Source organism: Lates calcarifer, unplaced genomic scaffold, assembly GCF_001640805.2.
Source record: "Lates calcarifer isolate ASB-BC8 unplaced genomic scaffold, TLL_Latcal_v3 _unitig_1815_quiver_853, whole genome shotgun sequence".
Taxonomy (NCBI): Eukaryota; Metazoa; Chordata; class Actinopteri; family Centropomidae; genus Lates; species Lates calcarifer.
The window spans coordinates 1-23050 of record NW_026115774.1 but is presented as its reverse complement, the minus strand read 5'-3'; the positions used below and the strand labels follow the sequence as shown (position 1 = coordinate 23050).

Here is a 23050-nt window from a genome sequence, read left to right as displayed (position 1 = left end):
TTTGTGAAATCATTGAAGTCCAGATTGTTGGTTGATTTCAGTCTTTATAGCATGATTGAAGACCTGGACTGTAAGTTGCTTTTAGGGTTGTGGAGGCACCAGAGAAGGAACTAATATTTGAAAATGTGCTCATGATTTAAAGGTTTACATAATGGTAAATGATGGATCTTTTTAAATTAAAATTTTTAAATTCTCTCTCTCTCTGTCTGTCTGTCTGTCTGTCTGTCTGTCTGTCTGTCTGCAGACTCTGTCAGGCTGGTGAATGGGACCAGTCTGTGTTCAGGCAGACTGGAGGTGAAGACTCACCAGTCTAACCAGTGGTGGTCCTCAGTGTGTGAAGCTGACTTTGACCTGCAGGATGCAGAGGTGGTCTGTAGAGAGCTTGGCTGTGGGGCTCCTTCAGTCCTCCAGGGGGCGCTCTATGGAGAAGTGGAGGCTCCAATGTGGACCAAAGAGTTCCAGTGTGGAGGCCAAGAGTCTGCTCTCCTGGACTGTAGAAGCTCAGGCTCAGCTAGAACCACCTGCTCACCTGGTAAAGCTGTTGGACTCACCTGCTCAGGTAGAAGTGGAGCTGCAGCTTTGATTTGCTTCATTTCTGTTCTAATCAAACTCACTTTACTTGTTTTACTGATGACTCTCTTCTTTGTGTTCAGAGCCATTCAGGTTGGTGGGACGAGCCAGTCGCTGTGCAGGTACACTGGAGATGAAACAAGGAGAGTGGAGACCAGCGGGTGTCTATGACTGGACCCTGAAGGCAGCAGCTGTGCTCTGTAGACAGCTGGACTGTGGACCTTATCTTTCATCTGCACGCAGAATGGAGTTGTCATGGAGGTCTGCATGGAGTATCAGCTCTGACTGTGTTCAGTCTGGATATGCTCTGAAGGATTGTTCATCATCACGTTCCTCTTCCACCATCCTGGAAATCATCTGTTCAGGTAAGTCCATCAGTGATGTCTCCTGCGTCAGAAATGTTTACAGTTCCAGACTTCCTCAATATGCAAATAAAGAAAACCTGAAACTCAAATTTTACTTTGGGTCAAGGATGGCTGTGTAGTTTAGCAGTAAGAGGAAAGTTAGCGTCCATAAATGTAGATGTTGAATTTTTGAAGATGTTGAAGTCCAGATTGTTGTTTTACTTAAGTCTTTATAGAGCGACTCAAGACCTGGATCGTAAGTTGCTTTAGGGTTTGTGGAGGCAACAGAGAGGGAACTCATTTTTGGACACATGCTAAATATTTAAATGTTTATATTATGGTAAATACTGGTCATTTTTAGATTTTAGATTATTTCTCTCTCTGTCTGTCTGCAGACTCTGTCAGGCTGGTGAATGGGACCAGTCCGTGTTCAGGCAGACTGGAGGTGAAGACTCACCAGTCTAACCAGTGGTGGTCCTCAGTGTGTGAAGCTGACTTTGACCTGCAGGATGCAGAGGTGGTCTGTAGGGAGCTTGGCTGTGGGGCTCCTTCAGTCCTCCAGGGGGCGCTCTATGGAGAAGTGGAGGCTCCAATGTGGACCAAAGAGTTCCAGTGTGGAGGCCAAGAGTCTGCTCTCCTGGACTGTAGAAGCTCAGGCTCAGCTAGAACCACCTGCTCACCTGGTAAAGCTGTTGGACTCACCTGCTCAGGTAGAAGTGGAGCTGCAGCTTTGATTTGCTTCATTTCTGTTCTAATCAAACTCACTTTACTTGTTTTACTGATGACTCTCTTCTTTATGTTCAGAGCCTGTCAGGTTGGTGGGAGGAGCCAGTCGCTGTGCAGGTACACTGCAGGTGAAACTAGGAGATTGGAGACCAGTGGCTGACTCTGACTGGACCCTGAAGGCAGCAGCTGTAGTCTGTAGAGAGCTGGACTGTGGAACTGCTGTTTCATATAGAAGCAGAAAGGAGTCCTCGGAGAGGTTTGTAGGGAGGATCAACTCTGGCTGTGTTCAGTCTGGACATGCCCTGAAGGGATGTGTATATTTTAGTCCCTCTTCCTCCATCCTGGAAATCACCTGTTCAGGTAAGTCCATCAGTGATGTCACCTGTGACATGTTCTCAGTTCATAACTTGATCTTCTTATTTAGTAGAAGATGCTGAGACACAGCGATCTGCTCAGCAACATATGTGGATATTAATGTTTCAAATGCACTGTTGTCAACCATCAGACCTTACAGACTGTGCTAATGTCATACCTCCTGTGAATGTGATTTCCTCAATGTGCAAATAAAGAAAACCTGAAACATCCTTGTTACTTTAGGACGATGATGTGTCACAGCTCCCTATGTGACCTGGAGATTTCCCAGTGTTTCCTGTGCTTAGTGTTGGCTATCTGGCCACCTCTATGTGACTGCAGGTCACTAAGGGGAGGACTCTATAGTTCTACCGAGCGACTTCAATGCACTCATGGGCAACGATGGAGAAACCTGGAGGGGTGTGATTGGGAGGAATGGCCTCCTTGATCTGAACATGAGTGGTGCATTGTTCTTGGACTCCTGTGCTAGGCACCGATTGGCTATAACAAATACCATGTTTGAGCATAAGGGTGTTGGTAAGTGTGCTTGGTACCAGAACACCTTAGGCTTAAAATGGATGACCGATTTTGTGATTGTATAATCAGATCTGCAGCTGCATGTTTTGGACACTAGGGTGAAGAGAGGGGCAGAGCTGTCAGCTGATCACCATCTGGTGGTGAGTTGGATCAGGTGGCAGTGAAGGCTGCCGGACAGATCTGGTAAACCCAAACGTGTAGTGAGGGTGAACTGGGAACATCTGGCAGAGGACCCTGTCCATGAAATCTTCAACTCCCACCTCTGGAAGCACTTTTCACACATCCCGGGTGAGGTCGGGGACATAGAGTCCAAATGGACTATGTTCAAGGCCTCCATTGTGGAGGTGACAGCTGGGAACTGTGGGCAGAAGGTCATTGGGGTCTGTTGAGGCGGCAACCTCAGAACACGCTGGTGGACACCAGTGGTAAAGGAGGCCTTTTGGGCTTGGTTGGCCCAGGAGTCTCCTGAGGCAGCAGACAGGTACCAGCCAGGAGGTCTGCAGCTCCTGCAGTCGCGGAAGCAAAAACTTGCGTGTGGGAGGAGTTTGGGGAGGCTTTGGAGAAGGACTTTTAGCTGGGGGCCAAGAGATTGACAGGCGAATTGGCGCAGCATCAGCATTAATGTGAACATTGTGCCGGACTGTTGTGGTGAAGAGGAAGCTGAGCAAGCGGGCAAAGCTCTCTATTTACCAGTCGATCTACGTCCCGACCTTCATCTTTGGTAAAGACGAGATCACAGATACAAGCGACTGAAATGGGTTTCCTCCGCAGGGTGGCAGGGCTCAGCCTTAAAGATAGGGTGAGGAGTTAATACATCTGGGAGAGGCTTGGAGTAGAGTTACTGCTCCTTCACATTGAAAGGAGCAAGTTGAGGTGGTTCAAGCATTTGAGTAGGATTCCTCTTGGGCGCCTCCCTTTGAAGGTTTTCTGGGCACATCCTACTGGGAGGAGACCTTGGGGTATACCCAGAACTTGCTAAAGGGATTACATATCTCATCTGGCCTGGGAATGCCTTGGGATCCCCCAGGAGGAGCTGGAAAGTGTCGCTGGGGAGAGGGACGTCTGGAATAGCTTGCTGCCACCACAACCTGATCCCAGATAAGCGGAAGAAAATGGATGGATGTCTGTTTTCCCTGGTATCTCCTCCCATGTAGCTGTGTGTGTGTGTGCTCTGTATCAGAGGTGTATCAGCTCCGGCCCTGGCAAACCTGCTTTCCATTACCAAGTATCCAGCTAGGTATAAGAATCCTGGCTTTCCAATCGCTTCACACTGTGGTCGCACCATTGCTGTGCTCTGTCCTCCTCATTCACCAGGCCATCAGTTGTTCCCTGGATTCCCCATGCCTTGCCATCCCCCCCATCTATTCCCCACAACAGACTGGATTATTTATCATTAAAACTACTTAACCTTACCCTGCTGGTGTGTGTTGCACTCCATTTAATGCTTTTGTTAAAAATTTATTTGTGAAATTATTGAAGTCCAGATTGTTGGTTGATTTCAGTCTTTATAGCATGATTGAAGACCTGGACTGTAAGTTGCTTTTAGGGTTGTGGAGGCACCAGAGAAGGAACTAATATTTGAAAATGTGCTCATGATTTAAAGGTTTACATAATGGTAAATGATGGTTCTTTTTAAATTCTAAATTCTCTTTCTTTCTCTCTCTCTCCCTCTCTCTGTCTGTCTGTCTGTCTGCAGACTCTGTCAGGCTGGTGAATGGGACCAGTCTGTGTTCAGGCAGACTGGAGGTGAAGACTCACCAGTCTAACCAGTGGTGGTCCTCAGTGTGTAAAGCTGACTTTGACCTGCAGGATGCAGAGGTGGTCTGTAGGGAGCTTGGCTGTGGGGCTCCTTCAGTCCTCCAGGGGGCGCTCTATGGAGAAGTGGAGGCTCCAATGTGGACCAAAGAGTTCCAGTGTGGAGGCCAAGAGTCTGCTCTCCTGGACTGTAGAAGCTCAGGCTCAGCTAGAACCACCTGCTCACCTGGTAAAGCTGTTGGACTCACCTGCTCAGGTAGAAGTGGAGCTGCAGCTTTGATTTGCTTCATTTCTGTTCTAATCAAACTCACTTTACTTGTTTTACTGATGACTCTCTTCTTTATGTTCAGAGCCATTCAGGTTGGTGGGACGAGCCAGTCGCTGTGCAGGTACACTGGAGATGAAACTAGGAGAGTGGAGACCAGTGGCTGACTCTGACTGGACCCTGAAGGACGCAGCTGTAGTCTGTAGACAGCTGGACTGTGGAACTGCTGTTTCATATAGAAGCAGAAAGGAGTCCTCAGAGAGGTCTGTATGGAGGATGAGCCCTCGCTGTGTTCAATCTGGATATGCTCTGAAGGATTGTTCATCATCTAGTTCCTCTTCCTCCATCCTGGAAATCATCTGTTCAGGTAAGTCCATCAGTGATGTCTCCTGCGTCAGAAATGTTTACAGTTCCAGACTTCCTCAATGTGCAAATAAAGAAAACCTGAAACTCAAATTTTACTTTGGGTCAAGGATGGCTGTGTAGTTTAGCAGTAAGAGGAAAGTTAGCGTCCATAAATGTAGATGTTGAATTTTTGAAGATGTTGAAGTCCAGATTGTTGTTTTACTTAAGTCTTTATAGAGCGACTCAAGACCTGGATCGTAAGTTGCTTTAGGGTTTGTGGAGGCAACAGAGAGGGAACTCATTTTTGGACACATGCTAAATATTTAAATGTTTATATTATGGTAAATAATGGTCATTTTTAGATTTTAGATTATTTCTCTCTCTGTCTGTCTGCAGACTCTGTCAGGCTGGTGAATGGGACCAGTCTGTGTTCAGGCAGACTGGAGGTGAAGACTCACCAGTCTAACCAGTGGTGGTCCTCAGTGTGTGAAGCTGACTTTGACCTGCAGGATGCAGAGGTGGTCTGTAGGGAGCTTGGCTGTGGGGCTCCTTCAGTCCTCCAGGGGGCGCTCTATGGAGAAGTGGAGGCTCCAGTGTGGACCAAAGAGTTCCAGTGTGGAGGCCAAGAGTCTGCTCTCCTGGACTGTAGAAGCTCAGGCTCAGCTAGAACCACCTGCTCACCTGGTAAAGCTGTTGGACTCACCTGCTCAGGTAGAAGTGGAGCTGCAGCTTTGATTTGCTTCATTTCTGTTCTAATCAAACTCACTTTACTTGTTTTACTGATGACTCTCTTCTTTGTGTTCAGAGCCTGTCAGGTTGGTGGGAGGAGCCAGTCGCTGTGCAGGTACACTGCAGGTGAAACGAGGAGAGTGGAGACCAGTGGATGACTCTGACTGGAACCTGAAGGATGCAGCTGTAGTCTGTAGAGAGCTGGACTGTGGAACTGCTGTTTCATATAGAAGCAGAAAGAAGTCCTCAGAGAGGTCTGCATGGAGTATCAGCTCTGACTGTGTTCAGTCTGGATATGCTCTGAAGGATTGTTCATCATCACGTTCCTCTTCCACCATCCTGGAAATCATCTGTTCAGGTAAGTCCATCAGTGATGTCTCCTGCGTCAGAAATGTTTACAGTTCCAGACTTCCTCAATGTGCAAATAAAGAAAACCTGAAACTCAAATTTTACTTTGGGTCAAGGATGGCTGTGTAGTTTAGCAGTAAGAGGAAAGTTAGCGTCCATAAATGTAGATGTTGAATTTTTGAAGATGTTGAAGTCCAGATTGTTGTTTTACTTAAGTCTTTATAGAGTGACTCAAGACCTGGATCGTAAGTTGCTTTAGGGTTTGTGGAGGCAACAGAGAGGGAACTCATTTTTGGACACATGCTAAATATTTAAATGTTTATATTATGGTAAATAGTGGTCATTTTTAGATTTTAGATTATTTCTCTCTCTGTCTGTCTGCAGACTCTGTCAGGCTGGTGAATGGGACCAGTCTGTGTTCAGGCAGACTGGAGGTGAAGACTCACCAGTCTAACCAGTGGTGGTCCTCAGTGTGTGAAGCTGACTTTGACCTGCAGGATGCAGAGGTGGTCTGTAGGGAGCTTGGCTGTGGGGCTCCTTCAGTCCTCCAGGGGGCGCTCTATGGAGAAGTGGAGGCTCCAATGTGGACCAAAGAGTTCCAGTGTGGAGGCCAAGAGTCTGCTCTCCTGGACTGTAGAAGCTCAGGCTCAGCTAGAACCACCTGCTCACCTGGTAAAGCTGTTGGACTCACCTGCTCAGGTAGAAGTGGAGCTGCAGCTTTGATTTGCTTCATTTCTGTTCTAATCAAACTCACTTTACTTGTTTTACTGATGACTCTCTTCTTTGTGTTCAGAGCCTGTCAGGTTGGTGGGACGAGCCAGTCGCTGTGCAGGTACACTGCAGGTGAAACTAGGAGAGTGGAGACCAGCGGGTGTCTATGACTGGACCCTGAAGGCAGCAGCTGTAGTCTGTAGAGAGCTGGACTGTGGCTCTGCTGTTTCAACAGGAAAGGAATCCATTGATGGGTCTGTGTGGTGGATCAGCTTTGACTGTGTTCAGTCTGGATCTACCCTGAGGGAGTGTTTATCTTCACATTCATCTTTCTTCATCCTGGAAGTCATCTGCTCAGGTAAGTCCATCAGTGATTAATATTTCTGAACTGCCAGTGTAGGACAACAGTGTCCTAAATGTTAGAGATGTTAGCTTGTTTCTGGAGGGTCACTGCTTGAAAAATGTGAGAATCTGCTGCTTTAAGTGACCTGCTGTGGTTCACTCACACCCACTTTACAAACAATAACTAAATCAGTTCAGCACCACCCACAGCTCCCCACAGGAAGGAGGTGTCAGAGTTTAGTTGCCCCAGCTGTAGCTGATCTACCCCAGTGTGACAGACAGCTTTCCACAGCAGGAGGTTCAGCCAATCATCTCTCTGTTTACAGACCTGCTGGTTCAGCCAGTCATCTCACTGTCCTCCTCCATGGACGGGGTCTCCAAGGCCCAGCAGCAGGGGTATTCAGGTGTGTTCAGGGGCTTCAACTTCACCATCAGCTGCTCCATCCAGCCACAGTACCCAGGAGGCTTCTTCCAGCTCACCTTCACCTCCTCCAACACAACGCACAACTACACCCTGTCAGCTGTCAATCACTCTGCCCACTTCCTGTTTCCTGCTGCAGAGCCCGCCCACCAAGGAGACTACACCTGTGTTTATCACGTCTATGTGTTTTCTCATAACTTCTCCTCTGAGAGCCGTCGGCTGTCCCTCACTGTCTCAGGTGAGCTGAAGCACAGAGTCCAGCTCAGACACCAGGTCCGACACATGGAATTATGGGACCTGAAGTAAAATTAGATGAGTCCAATTTAAAGATGTTTGTTGATGTTATTAAGAAATAAATAACATTTAATTCAGGCTTTAATTCATTCCTTCAAACCAGCTTTATATAAATGTGTCTGTCCAACATCATCAGTAAACAGATCAGACGACCTCATTCTCTAAGAACTGAATCAAACAGCTACATGTTAAAATCACTTCAGAGACTTTGGAGGATTCAGCGTCACTGAAGTTTCTGTTTAATGGGAGCTGTTGTACTCATGATGTCATGTGATCTAATGTGACGACTGAATGCGTTTCATCAGATCCAACAGCTCTTATCATCAGACTGGTCGTCCTGCTGCTGAGTCTGCTGTCGGTGAACGCTGTCATCTATTTCATCTGGAAGGTACCGATCATCTTTGTTGACCAGAGGACTGTCTGACATGAAGCACTCAGCTTGTGTATGTTGAACTGAAGACATGATGAAGCTGTAACTCAGATCTGTGTGCTGCCATGTCTCTCCAGGCCACCAGGGGGCAGAAGCCAGGCCCACAGGAGAACATGGAGCTGGATGTTCTGTCCAGAGCTGAAGGAGTCCAGGCAGCAGAGTAGGACCTCTAAGGAGCTCATCTCCCATCCTGATGGATTTCTCAGCTGTCATTCAACTGTCCATTCACTCAGTCAAGGATCTGACATTTTTACTCAAGTGTTGCCTGTAGGGTATCACTGAAACCCCTGCAGGACAAACTATGGAGGAAAATAAGCTTTGTTTCTTCACAGAATGATTTTCATGATACTCAGGTCAGTCCAGATGATCTCTTCCTCTCTACACTGAACACTGTAGCGACATCAAACCTCAGTAACAGTATCAGTAACTATGAAAGAGTTCATAGTGGAGGGAGATATAAACGGACATGTACCACAGACTGCATTAGGTTTAAAGTTATGTCATAAAGAATTATAACCTAAACTCCCATCCAGTCCTGCTTTCCCATCAGCCATCCAGTGATAGACAGTAGATAAAGAAGAGCCTTTCTTTCTAACTTCAGACCATCTATTAGGACATCAAGGAATATACAACCAGTTCAAAGGTCAAACAGAAGATCAGCTCTAATGAACACAAGGCCGACATAGGAACAGTCAAAAACCCCAGAATGACAATGGGTTCATTCTATGCAACACCTCATCTCTGCATTTAATATTTGACTGTTACCTTTATCATGAAAAGTAACATGGAAAGAACTGTAATAAACAGCAGAGATTGGACTCTTACAGATCCATGTTTATGGATGTTAAGTGTTTTTGTGTGTCTGCGCACTTTCTGTTGTAGTGTGGCATAGCTGATATCATTGTTAGCATTCTTAACCCATTGATCATGGTAGCTAGAAAAAATGGTATATCCAACATTGTGTTGGCCTTTTGTAACATCTGGAGTCAACAGCATAAATCCATGGACCCACCTGCCTTGAGTCAACAGTCCAGGCTGGTAGTTTTGGTGTGGATCTATTCTGATGCTGTTTGTGCTTTAATGTTTATTTTGTATTGATGAACTTTCTACGCTGACTGAAATGATCCTGAGTGGTCACTGCCCTCCACTGGTCAAAAATTCTCCCCCTCTGAAAAATCTTGGTGTGCTGGACTTGAATCCCAAAACACCAGGGTAAATGATCAGTTTAAAACAGATTGGAGTCCAGGCTGTGGTCTGTCTGCTGCCACCTGCTGGAATAAAGCAGCACTGCAGGTGTGTGGACGTCACTCTACATTAAAACTGATGAAATAATTGAGAGTGGGAGCGGGAGAGGAACAGGAGACTGATCACATTTCTGCTTCTCCCAAGAGACTGAAGACTCAGGTCGAGGCCAGAACAGTCAGAGGAAAAGTCTTCAAGCAACAAACTCAAAGTTTTGGGGTATGGAATGAGGGGAGATGTCAGAGCGGCAGACCTTTTAATGAGATACAAGTAACCTTGTGACATCACAGTGCATCAGACTGGAAGTTTGAGGTCAGGAAGACGTGACTTCTGAGACAGAAACAGAGCAACAGTTCTTGCTGCCTATATAGTACAGAGGAATTAAGTTTGTCACCAAACCAATACTTAACAGTAAGAATTTGACTTGCTCTAGGACCAAAACAAAAATCTGAGAAAAAACAGGGATAATATACTAACTCTGTTCAGACTTGCAAATTTGAATTGAAGAGAGAGAAGAAAAGACAGACAAAGTTGTGACACTCATGTTAGTTTTACCAGTTTGAGTAAAAGAAGACTGATTAGAATATTCAAACCCAAACTCCACTTCATTCCTCTGCTCAGTATCTCACTGTAGATGGTGATGGATAATGTGTACCATCTAGTGGACAGATCATAAACTACACCAGATGATCTGTGACTTCACAGTTCTCAGTGACAGACTGCTGTTCCTCTCTCTGTAAACCTCTCTGTCTCTCTTTCTCCTTCCTGTGGGTTATAACAGACGTAATGCATCCAAAACGTTGATCTGATGTGACATATAGTGACCTTAGATCTGTTTTATATGTTATCATTTTTTAAAATATACTGATAGAAGAATACGTGGTCAGTTACAGAGGATGTGGTTCCTCTTGTTTTGATCTCCAACTACCAGATTCTGGTGTTCTGGCAAACTCTCACCAGTACCACATATTCCTTACTTTCTATTACTTTCTATGTAAATAAGTAGGCATTGGTTATCAAGCAGAGAATATGATAACAGTATGGTTTATATTAGAATAGAGAAGAATGAAGAATGAAAGCATCTTATTATGTGACAGCAGGAGCAGCAGCCAGCTCATTAGAGTGCAGGAGATCCCTTACACCAGGCAGGTGATGATATACACAACTGTATGAGCGCCTGGCACTCGGATGGCGAGGAGGGCCCTGTATGATCACACACTAAACCAAATGAAAGCACACAGGAGTAGTTAATATTCACAGCAGTCTATGTCCTTGTAACAGCATGGAATTTTGGTTTTTATCTCATTGGAGGATCTCATCCATTATTTAGGATGCAGGCACAAACCAACAGACGCTTCTCAATAATTCCTGGGGAGCTCGACTGCCTCTGCTGCTGCTCATTCTCTCCCACACTTTCTCTCTTCCTCTTCCTCTTATTTTCTTTTTTATCACTGTTTTCTATTTCCTCAGCTGCCTGCTCTCTAATAATTCTCAACAAGCATGTGTTTGGTTGACCTCAAAGGGCTTTGGCATATACAGCAGTGGGTATACAGTGCACATATATACAGTATATTCACTTAAAACCTGAGAGGTGCTAGAAGAAAGGGAGTGATAGAATCAGAGAGGTGTTAAGTTGCCTCAGATGAATATGTAATGCAGAAGCTGGAGTGCGTTCCTGTCGTTCATTAATTTCCTGTCAGGCAGCTGTATTATTCATTATTCATATTATTCATTTACCTCTTCATGACACTTACTCCAAATGTGTGATGTTTGCATGCAGCTGCAGAGGCCCTACACTCAGACTGACCCCCTGTTGACTTGCACACATGCAGCCTCCTAAACTCCCCTGTGGCTGCCTGCAGCCTGCAGCCTGCTGCACATTGACATTCTGTAGAGCTGCTGAGCCTTTCACCCATCTGACACCCAGATGAAGATTATCTGTGATCCAAATGTTAATCAGTGTATTTATGAGAGAGGATTGTCTCTATAAAACGTGCAACATGGCCATCCTTAACACTTTGTGGCTAAAGGTATTACAGTGTTGTATAATTTATATTTCTTGCATTTCAACTCTGAGTCTGGGTATTTGCAGGAGGTGACCAGCAGGTGGCAGTGTTGGTTTGGTGAGAGAGCCTCAGAGCACAGAGGCCTTTCTCTTATAGACAGACCTGATTTGTCACATTGATCCTAGAAATAAACACATGATTAACAGTGACAGGCTGTTTGATTATATCAATCATGTATTGTCAGTTTGGAGGCAGAGCCTGGAAAATATGTCAGGGCTGGTGTGAAGTAGGTGAGGTATGAATGGAACAGTTGGAGGAAATGATCCAGTCTGTTCTCACTGTATACACTCTATTCGTCCTTTAGCACATTGACTCTTTACACTTAGAACAATTAAAGAGGAGAGCGTCACACAGTGAGAGATAACCAACACAAAGCTGAGTGTAGTTTTTACGCTCCCCCCAGCTTTTTTAAAGGGAGTTTCAAATGTGCACTATCTTGTTGTCAAAGCATGAGACTTCAAGGAAACGGTGGCAGAGGAGATGTAGAGCAGTTTTTTAAAAACCTGAGTGTTGTCTGCCCTTGAATGAGCTCAGCTGTACTTTGAGATTTTGTTGTGATGCGGAGAAGAGGAAGGTCAAATCAAAATAAAGTCTTTCTTTAAAACTAATTTGCTGCCTTTCTTTACCCTCCATGTTAATGCTTCTCAGCCTGAGTCCACACCACACTCTCCTCCTGTATGATGACGACACAAAGGTTGATGTCGTGACGTTCTCAGACAGTCAATAAGTTGGTGAGCAGTGGGCTTGTGTGTCTCTGACATGAAGATGTAGGTCACAGTCTGATGAATGTAAACACACTCAGCTCTTATTTTTGTCTTGAAATGCAGCAGAATGCAGTGTTCATAACGAGTGCTGAATGTGAGAGTTGTGAATGTAACTATGGGTCTATGAATTGGATGATTGAATCAGTATCATATAATGAACTGTGTGATCGCCTGCTCAGATTCAGAATGCTGCTCAGTGATCACATATTAAGACACAGGATGTACATTTCATACAATACAGGTACAGAAGAGGCCAAGCCATAAGAATGTTTTTATATTTTACGTGAGGTAAAACGTAGAGGTTAGCACTGCCTGTAGGTCACTCTTAACACCTCACTTCAAAAGCACAAGTGTGTATAATTGTGGAAAGTAGGAGGTCAGGCTGTGAGGTTGGTGGGTTGTTTCTAACATCTGTGATCACTGAGCTTGTTGCTCCATCAGACTTCTATTTAATGATGTCAGGCTGCATTCAATGATTTTTCTTGGTCCCTGAATGTTCATCTTATAAAACTGACAAACCTGGTGACAAACAGTTTCCTCTCCACATGTTCAGCAGGCATCCACTCGCTCTAATAAATCCCTTATTAGAATAAAACACACTCTGAGGCTGAGATGAAACTACTTGTGATGTTTGGTTGAAATTCTCTTTATCTTCAAACTCTGTACATTTACTGAGAGAGCCTGAACTCCTTCTCTAAATGAATCCAATAACACTACAGGGATAATACACACTGACACTTCTGTAAATGAATTTCACAACAGTCCCTGTTGGTTGTTGTCTGGCTTTCAAAAGCTGCTGTTGTTGGGAAATAATCATGGAGGTCATAAATTGTTCAGGAGGGGGAAGAGAAGTTAAACTACTGTTGGTATTTATCACTGAGGAGAACGTGTGGGATTAAAGGGAGTTCCCCCAGGGAAAGCAAACCGCAAAACAAGCAGTTTATGAATGGAAACATAAAAATGGATGGTAGATGTAGAGTTTCATTGGCGACACTACAAACATTTGGTTTTATCTGTAACTTCTAAAGTACAAAGTCATCATCATCGTCATCATCATCATTATCATCATCATTGAAGTTTCCGTGACTATTTTCATCGTTTGAATGAACAGTGCACTGACAGTTACATGAAGGTGAACTGCTCTCTATCACCATCACTCACCTACCATCCACCTGCCTCTTTGGCTCCATCCACTGAGTTCTCCCTGAGCCAATGAAATGTTCACAGTCTTCAGATCAGCTGTTTGTAGAATCTGAACCTCAGAGTGCTCCTCCCTCCTCAGCTGTTGCTGTGGGTACTATATAATAAGCATGACTCACCTGTTGCGTCAAAAACCTGAACCTCTGAGGAGGCAGCACCTGTACCTGTACCTGTGTGTGTGTGTGAGGAAGAAGAAGAAGAAGCAAAAGTTAATCGGTCAAAAACAAAATGGAACGAACGTTTGCCTGAGGACAGGAAGCCACTCAGGACAAACCCTTCACAGCAGAGTTCCAAACAGGAAGCCAGCTCTCACACCTTAATATACAGAACTTTTACAAATACAACCATCAAAGGTTTTTATTTATCAATGAACGTCAAACAAAGCATAATGAAAACCTCATCAGTATTTGGTCTGACTCTTTGCCTCTCAGTTTTCATGGTACTTGGCAGGTTGGTTGTTCCAGGTTTCTTTGAGGTCAGGACTCAGTGGAGGCCATGGGACTCCTTCTTCCTCTTACCTCTGAAGAACTGGGCAGAACTTGCTGTACTTCAATAACAGGCTGTAATATGTACATGTGTTGTAGTGGTTGGTTTGGTTGTGCAGGCAGATTTACCATGAAAGCAGGCGATGAGTGGCTGTGTTGAATGTTGCTAACAGTTAGCCTTCTGCTAACCATAGCTGAAAGCTCACGGCTGTGTTGCTGTGTGTTGTGTTGCTTGTCTCCTGTCTGCTCCAGGACTGAGTCCAAACCAGAGGGGGAAAAGAGAAAATGTCCTGCAGTCATGACTGTCATACTTAGAATCTATTTTCTGTCACAAACTTCAAGTGTTCAAAAGCAGCTTAACACTCCCTGTGATTGTAAACCCATCAGTGCTTTGGAAGGGTTACACATTAATTTCTGTGGCTGTGTGAGCACGATACACAAAAGCCCTAAATCATCTAGAGTGTAAACAGTGTAATGGAGAGAGATGTGATGCAGAAAAACACAGCTCGAGAGAAAAGGAGAAACCATTCAGGATGCCCTGAGATGAACAGCGCACTGGTTATGAAAGGAAGCGAGACCAATTAGATTAGCGAGAGAGTATAGAGATACATGGATATAGGTTGGTGGTGGGAGGGTGTTAGCTACAGGAGCTGCAGAGAAGGACCAGCAGTCATGGCCACAGTGAATCAAAGACTCCAAGGAGGCAAAGAGAGACAAAGACAAGGAGGGAGTTAGAGTACTGTAGGCGATGAAAAAAACCTAGAGGAAGAGAAAAGAGAGAGGGAGGAGAGGAGAGGAGATGTTGGTGATGAGATGGGAAGGGCTGGTGAGCTGCACTGACTGCCAATATAACAGGAAGAGAGTCTATGAGGGCACAGTGACCCAAAGTGAACTGAAGATCTTTGATAACTCCTCAGCCTGATGTTTGAACCAACACATGCTGTGCCTGGAATGCCTGAGGAAGTGTCTGCACTTATAATGAAAGATTCTTCAGAGGATTGGGAGACGGGTGACGGGACTTGAATCAAACCTCTCGTAGCCGCTGTGCTTCACGGTGTTCACAGGCTGTACACTGTAAATAATGAAGGAAAGCTCGGTATCTCTGAGGGTTCAGGATTGCAGACTTCAAACAGGACAAAGTTAAACCCCTTCCCATGTAGGTCAAAGGCTCTGTTCATGCTTCTACATGTGGAAGAAAACCAGCTGAAATCATGATGTTCAGGTGATACACCTTCCTGATAATTCAGTGCTGCACCTGCCAAAACACTCGTCCACATGTATGATGTCTTTACTGAAACTAATTTCAGTGAATGATGGACGTGTACAGTCAGTGCCTCCATAATGTCTCATTAACCAGGTGAGAAAGGACCTGTCTGTGTCACAAGGTTTAACAAGTTGGTTCAGGTTCAGATGTAAAGTTATAAATATTCTGTTTTATTGTGAAGCGCTCATAACTGTAAGAGGAAGTGCTATTTCAGAATAAGAGCATTACTGGTCGAGGGAACAGAGAAACAGGAAGTGAGTGTGTGAATAGAATTTTGGAGTCTTGACTGAGTCGGGACGGAGAAGTGTGTGAACTTTGTGCAAACAGTGTGTATGTGTTTTAGCTAGCTCAGCTAGCTCAGCTAGCTCTTCAGTTTACTGAGTGTATTTTATTAGCAGTCATTAGCAAAGTAAGTGGACTTTTAGCCTCTGTGTAGCAAAACCAGTTCATGCTCCAGGTTTTAGTTCACTGTTTTTCGACGTGGAAACTCTGAGGATTTATAAGTCAACGGACTACGAGGGAGAAACCACACAGCTGTTCCTCACCTGGGACCAGAGACTGGGAACACCTGCAGGACTCACAACTCAGAACGAAGGTACCACACTTTGATTTTGTTGCTGTTTGTTTCTGTGGAGCGCAGAGGTTCCTCTTTCCTCCTCAGTGAAGATTTCATCAGGTTCATGTTTCTGTGGTGAGACATGGAGCTGGATAAAGTGCCTCTATGGTCTGTTGTTTTTGTTGTTGTTGGTTTCACACTGGTTGTTTTAGGGGGACCAGCAGAACCTGCTCAGGTCTTACAGAGGTGGATTTGTTAGAGGTTAATTTTAGTGGTGTTACAGTTTGTCAGATGTGATTTAAGTGACCCTGACTGAAACAGGAGCCATTCATGGCAGTAAAACACTGTATTGTAGATTGTATCATTTGTCATGTGTTACAGCTACAGCAGCAGCTGCTGTCTGCTGGTTTAGAGGCTGGTGTTAGTAGCAGCACTGCCCCCTCTCTTTTAAGAGCTCTCCTCACCATATTTACTGTCTGTGCTTTGCAGAGATACGTCTTTGTGAACTGCTTTTGCTTACTGAGTACTGCTTTCTATGTTTTCTAATGATAGCCCCCATCTCAGTTTTACACATAAAAATGTTGCATTTATGTGCTGTTATGTGACTAAAACTGAACTGAAACGTTTTCAGATTCCATTCAATATAACTAACTGTCAAATTAAGACACATTTTGATAACATTAATGTTCATTAATTATTTGCATTCCCTGTTGAGTTCACAGTCACCAGGGAGGATTCACAGATCACTCTGCCATTTTAACACAAACTTCAAAATTAAGTAACTTTGTAGAAAGCCAGTATGGATGTGTGTTTCATTATGATGCAGTATCTACATTGATTAAGTTTCAAGCCTCTGTGAGTTGATTGTAACTGCATACCAAAATGAACTGAAACCAGTGGGCCTGTTGAAGGTAGAAAAATCACATTTAGAAATGATAGTGGCTCTTGCATCGATTGGAAAATGGTTGCCAGTACTGTAAGGTGAAAGCGCATAGGATTCATTGGGCTGATTGTGTAAAACCACTGGTATGGTCATTTACAAAAAATATTGGATCCAAATGTTCTAAGGGCCAAAATGAAAGTAACTGAATCAATACATGTGAGAACCATTTCCCAGCCTGCATCTCTTTTCTGTGCGCTGCTTTTTGCTAAATATGCATCTGCATAAAGACATTGGTTAAACATCACTTAGATCTGGGCACAGGGCAAGAAGGGGTGAGGTGAACAAATCAGTGAAAGACAGTGAGCACACACCAGTATCTTTAGAAGAAGCTAGTGTTGGAGTGGAGAGACAGGACTGTAATTGTTTTTAAATGATCCATCATATAGCTTCACCGTGTGTCCATTTAGTGTTCTTTTATGATGCAGTCTATCAGTCTGCAACCAAGAAGGGACCATTACAGCTCATTCCCAGCCTCTCTCCTCCTCCCTCTCTTGCCCCATCTTTTATCCTTTCATTCATTCTTTCATTCTTTTGCCTGTTTGTGCTGTTATATATCCGATTTCATGCTGTAAAGATCTGACGGGCAATTAGTTGGGGATTTGACCAATTAAGAGGATAAAGATGGGGTTGAATCGCTTTGTGGTGAGATGTTTCAGTGTAGACAGAAATGTCACGTTTACAGTGCTGTAACTTTTGTCTTGGGATGATAAAAGCAAAATAGGATTTATTAACATGGATCTGGGTCCAAGCCTCATGCATCTAACCCTCCACTGGGGTGTGTTCAGTGTGTTGTCCCTGTGTTTTAATTGGGAATTCAGTGTTGTGGTTTTGCTATAATGTTCAGTTATGCTTAGTGGGGTAAAAATTCATCATTGTTGACCAGGAATGGTGACCTATTATTCACAGGAAACAGAGCAACATGCCATTTTGTTCACTCCATTGGCTCCCTGTTGCAGCTCCAACCATACAGGCACTTGTCTGTTTGGGGTCTCCCTCCATTTGGGCATGCCCAGAAAACCTCCAGAGGACAGCACCCAGATGGCACGACCAAATCACCTCAAATGCCTTGCTGCCGAGGAGCTCGGCTGACTAACTCAATCATCTCTGCCAGGGATACGAGGCTTTCCTTGAATTTTCAGATTCTGCTCTTTGTAGGGTTCAGAGTACAGGAGCTCTTCAAAGACTCCTGGGCCGACCAAGCACGGCCAATGGCCAATCCATGACTAGTACAGGAATCCAATAACAATACATCCAGGTTCAGATCAGGCAGGCCACTCCTCTGAATCTTGGCACTCCATAGTTATTGAAGTCCCATGGTAGAACTAGAGTCCCTGGGCAGAACCTTCTTCAGGGAACCAACCAGAGACTCCAAGAAGGCCAGGCACTCTGAGCTGCTGTATGGTGGATAAGTACACATAATAGCCAGAGCACCTTCTCCTCAGTGACGTACAGTTGTATAGAGGTGACTCTCTCATTATCAGGGGAGCACTCCAACACAGCAGTGCTGGGCTGGAGAGTGTTCCCAGACCTGTCCGACTGACAGGTGCTAGATGTTTGCTTCCAGAGTCTGTACTTTGTGTAGTGATGAGATGATCACACTCCATGTTCTGAGGACCAGTCTGACCAGTGTGATGTCAGTAGTCAGCATGCCTAAGTCTCCATCTTTGCCTGCTGCCCAGCTTGCAAAGCACCCAACCCTGATGCCTATCCTTATGGGTCTTGGGTCAATGGGGTGGTGGCTTCATGTCATTATTTCAGGCTGTGCCCAACCTCCAAAGCTCTTTGTCATATAGTGATTCCTGTTTAATTCAGTTCCTCTGTAGAGTCGCAATTGTGAGTCATTCATGTCTCTTTTAATATACCAGCTATTAGTGTACTCATTCCTCTGAACAACAGTTATCTGCAGGCCAGATTGAAGAGTACACACCATGTCTCTCTAACTCTCTCTCTCTCTCTTTAAACACCGTCTTGACAGCACTCTGTCCTTCATGCTAATCTGTGACAGTTGTGTTTGAGCAGAGAGGCAGTTATTCCTCCTGAACACACACACTTGGACTGACGGCGGCATTTGTTAGACTGACAACGGCATTAGACTGCTCATGTCCTTGTGGGCTTTACTGACGTTGGTTACACCCATGTGTGTTAGCTTAGAGGCGTAACTCAACCAGGCTGATGCACGTACACACACGCACACACAAAACCATGCTGCTGTAAGCCTCAGAAAGCCTCCCTGCAGGGCCCGTCACCAGAGGAGTGACAGGCTGACCTGCCTGGATGCTAATGTGGCGGGCGGCAGTGGAAAGGTAATGATGTAAATCTCAGCGGGTCACAGCATGGACACACACAAATCAAGCTTTGTTGTCCATTATCACCCCCCTGCCTGCACTGCACTGTTGTAATAAGCAGTTTTTGGGCTCCAGTTTTCATTGCATGTGTGTCTTTTAATGTATGTGTGATTATTTTTCTCCCAGAGCATTGCAACACTCCCAGCAACAGGGCTATGCTCATACATAATAAATACTATGGACCAAGGTGTATGCAGCAACTGCATAAATACTTGATATGCATATTTGAGGTTGTACAGACTACAGTGTGCTCTGAGCCATGTTAATGAATATGTTGCGTGGGCCACGGTGATGTTGTTTATTTATATAATTTCACATGAGCAGAGGGAAACTGAGGGCTGTTTAGAAGCATGGAAAGTAGAATAAATCCTCCTAACCTTTTAGAAATGTACAGTGTGTAGTGTAGGTTTACAGAACATTTTCTTTGCTCTAACAAACAGAGGAAGACGAACCTCTTCTAGCAGCAGGTAGGCAGAAAAACATCCAGATAAACTATAAAGAAAGGTGGTGATGAATGCAAAGCAGATGCATTTTACTCTCACTCACTTGGCACTGCAACCACTCCATTAGTGTTATCTGCAGATATATAGGGTGTAGTCAGGAAGACTTACCAATACTTTCCCAAGCAAACATATCCAAGTGACTGCAGGCTAAACTGTCCTCTTCCTGGTTTGCCACACTCTCATTTTATGTCTCTCTTGGCCTGCCTCCACCTGCCTCCACCTGCAGCACCTGTCACATTCAACACTGGCAGCTGATTTAGATTTACTTTCATTTAACTGTTGTCAGTTTTAGTCTAGTTTAAGACTGAAGCTGTCCCACTACACACTAGTATCCTATTTTAGCAGTTAGAACTGTTTCACCATCACTCACAACTTATTTTACATTTTATTTAAGCTGCTCCTCCATTTCCACACTGAGAAATCTACTAATCATAATTAGTACATTCTGTCTGCTTTGAGTAGTACACTGTATTTGTCACATTTCCAGCCTTATCCACAGTGTTTGTTCATTAATTCATCAGGTAGCTTCTGTATAAATGTGTGCTGGCCTGCATGTTGTTGTAGTTTGGCCAGTAGAAGTTTTGTTGCTGCTTCTTATTTAATTTTCAGTTACATCTCAGGTATGTTTGTAACATTTGTTAACATGTTAATGAAAGGAAAGATGCACTTATTGGTGCAGTCAAGCAGCTGAATGAACCTCTGAAGATGATGAATTAGAATGAAACAATATTCATTTTCATTTTCATTGTTTGTTGTTAATAGGACGCAGCCTGATCTGCCAGTCAGTCAGTCAGTCAGTCAGTCAGTCCATCAGACTTTCAGTACGCTAAATCCTACCTCCTTTGCTACCTCTGGACTTACAGGGAATATATGACAGATGTAAGCCTAAATGAGTGTTTTGCAGATATAAAGATGGTCAAACGGTAGCAGACATCCTCTCGGACACACATAACACGGAGAGAGAAGAGAAAAAAATCCACATATCTCAGTAGGAGTTCAAAGTGTTAGGTCTTTTCTGAATACATTATTGAAAAGGCAGTGGCTCCAACCCAGGGAGGATTCTCTGGTTCATGAGCTGATTCCAAGCATCAAACATCACACTTCGTAATGGAAAATTCTAATGAGGTGCAGGTATTTAGAATACAGTCCCTCATTAGATTGGGCACAGTAATGAAGAAAAAAAAACAATTTGAAACATTAAATTATGGATATCAGCCCCCAAACAACTTTTTAATAGCCCCCCCCTTGAATGTTAAATATTTACATCTATGTGTTGCATCGCTGAATGTTTTTCAGCAACATCTGATGCACTTTAAATGAGCTCATTTAAATGACTATTTTCTTAAAGACACTGGTTTGTTTACATTTAGATTTTGGTATTTCACAGTAAAATCTCTAAAGCTGGCCTGTCCTCTGTCAGATCATTTTTTCCATCTGAACAGACTGATATCCATTTTCTTTCTTTCCTGAGCTGAGGATTTCAACTGGTGACCCTCAGACCACATTCACGACCCGACCTTTAGGAACAAACTTTGTCAAGGAGTGCTTAATAATTTGACATTTTCATATGCAGCTAGACTTGATGTGTTGGGATGTGCAGCCAAAATACTGCTACTAAAAGGGCTTTTTAATATTTTCTAACCAGCTAAGGCTGTTGTTCAGAGTGTGCAGCATGCATTCAGCTTAGCTTTCAATGTTTACAGACTCCTGTCCAGCTCCATCAAATATCCCAGTTGTTGTCAGTCTGAGGCCGTAATCCATCACTGCACAGACTGGTGTGTTATTGTCCTTAAGAAATACTGTTAGCATGATACATAACAGCACATATCAGTATGGAAGTACGCAAATTCACACACAACATTGTTGTGGCTGGAGTGTTTTGAAACCCTGGGGTCAGGGCTCATAATCATAACAGCCAATAAGACGTGCTAGGACTGACGTGATGCTCACGTACGTCTAATCCCTCCTGAGTGAGTAGAACTGATGCCCCACTGTGTTTATCCATTCATTTATTATCTATACTGCTTATTCTTAAGGGTGGTGGGAGGTGGAGCCAATCCCAGCAGACATGGGAAGGAGGTGGGGTTCACTGTCATGTGATGGTGGAGGTATACCAGTTAGCTATAGATGAGATTCAGAGAACACAGGTGTAGATGTTACACACACAACATCTTAAAAATAATACTTGGAAATAATCTTGAAAACTGTGAGATATTAAACAAAATCTGCTGGTGTGTGTGTGTGTGTGTGTGTGTGTGTGTGGCCCATGAATTGTGTTTTCTAATTAAAGCTTTATGTTGTTGACTTTCAGGGAGTCACGGATAATTACATACAACGCCTCTGCCTGATTTATAAATTCATTTGTAGAACAGAGATGTAGATTTGACTTTTTCCTTTTTGTGGATAAATACAGCTAACACTGTCAAAGCTTAATAAGCTAACAACTTACTGCTGCTTCTTCCTCTGAGAGCAGTGGTGAATACACACACTTCCTCACTCACACTGAAAATATTCATTTTCTATACAACTGCCTGGGGGGGGGAAAGTAGAATCTGTCTGTTTCAGCTGACCACTGTTAGTAATGAACTGCTACTTTACTGATCTCTAAATCAACTGAAAAAGTTCAAATGGTCACTGGACATCAAATACCAAGAGAGAGAGAAGAGAAGGAAAAATACCAGACGTGTTCACAGAATTTAAAAAAAATTAAAACGTCTAGATTTGATTGCTGCAAAAAAATCTATTTACAGTTTACATAAACTATTAACATGAACCTAGATATTGCAGATTATCCTTTGGGTGGATGTTCAGAACACATTTCAACCCAATCAGTAAAAACTCAGCAAACTTCAAAATTTCACAGCTAAAGAAGTATTTGGATTAGAGCTATAGGATTTTGCAGGATCCAAGAATTGATTAAGTTTTTATGTTTTTTTCTCTGAAGACCTGAACAGGGATAAGTTCTGAAATCTGGGTGAGTTGGCGTCAAATGACCCAATATGGTAACTTTCCTAACCATACTGCAAGCTGAACTCAGACACTGAAACTAAAACAACATGTGGATACCTGTCAGCTTTGGAGAACTAACCACCCTGCACATTCAGAGCAGTGTGGCTGCATGTCTGCAGCTCAGCAGGTGGAGTGGCACTGTTTCAAATCAAGTCAGAAAGTCAGTTTAACTCTACCAATGAGATTATTGAGCCTTCAGAGCAGCTCTCTGTCTTAGCAATGTTGCACTGTTCCAGTTTTTTAATTGCAACCTTTAAGTTCTAAATGCCACTGTATCTTCATTTACTAGGATTACAGCTTGAAGCTAAGTAGCTGTGAGCTCGCATGACACTTACGCTCGTTATTCGAACGTGTTCTCCGTTTCTCTGTGTATATTTGTTTTAGTTTAACCAGGATGCGCTCCACAAGTTCCAAGTGCTCCCTGAGTCAACATGGGTGATTGTTGAGGGGTTTAAACAATCCTCCAAGCAATTTGTTGCCAGGGATGAATTAATCTAATGAATTG

At 43.9% G+C, this 23050-nt stretch overlaps 1 protein-coding gene and 1 long non-coding RNA gene across 2 annotated transcripts; both read left to right on the top strand.

Moving 5' to 3' along the window:
* Window positions 1-216: 216 nt before the first annotated feature.
* On the top strand, window positions 217-7750 carry LOC108890812 (scavenger receptor cysteine-rich type 1 protein M160-like; the record flags this gene model as incomplete). Its single annotated transcript, XM_051067601.1, has 12 exons — window positions 217-559; window positions 654-935; window positions 1310-1624; window positions 1719-2000; window positions 2730-2908; window positions 3183-3249; window positions 4225-4539; window positions 4634-4915; window positions 5290-5604; window positions 5699-5980; window positions 6355-6802; window positions 7294-7750. Coding segments are annotated over 12 exons (3567 nt in total), but the record flags the coding sequence as incomplete, so codon positions are not given.
* A 303-nt stretch (window positions 7751-8053) lies between these two features.
* LOC127139599 (uncharacterized) lies at window positions 8054-12084 on the top strand. Its single transcript, XR_007809851.1, has 2 exons — window positions 8054-8126; window positions 8246-12084. It is a non-coding gene; the product is annotated as an uncharacterized LOC127139599 (long non-coding RNA).
* Window positions 12085-23050: the final 10966 nt, after the last annotated feature.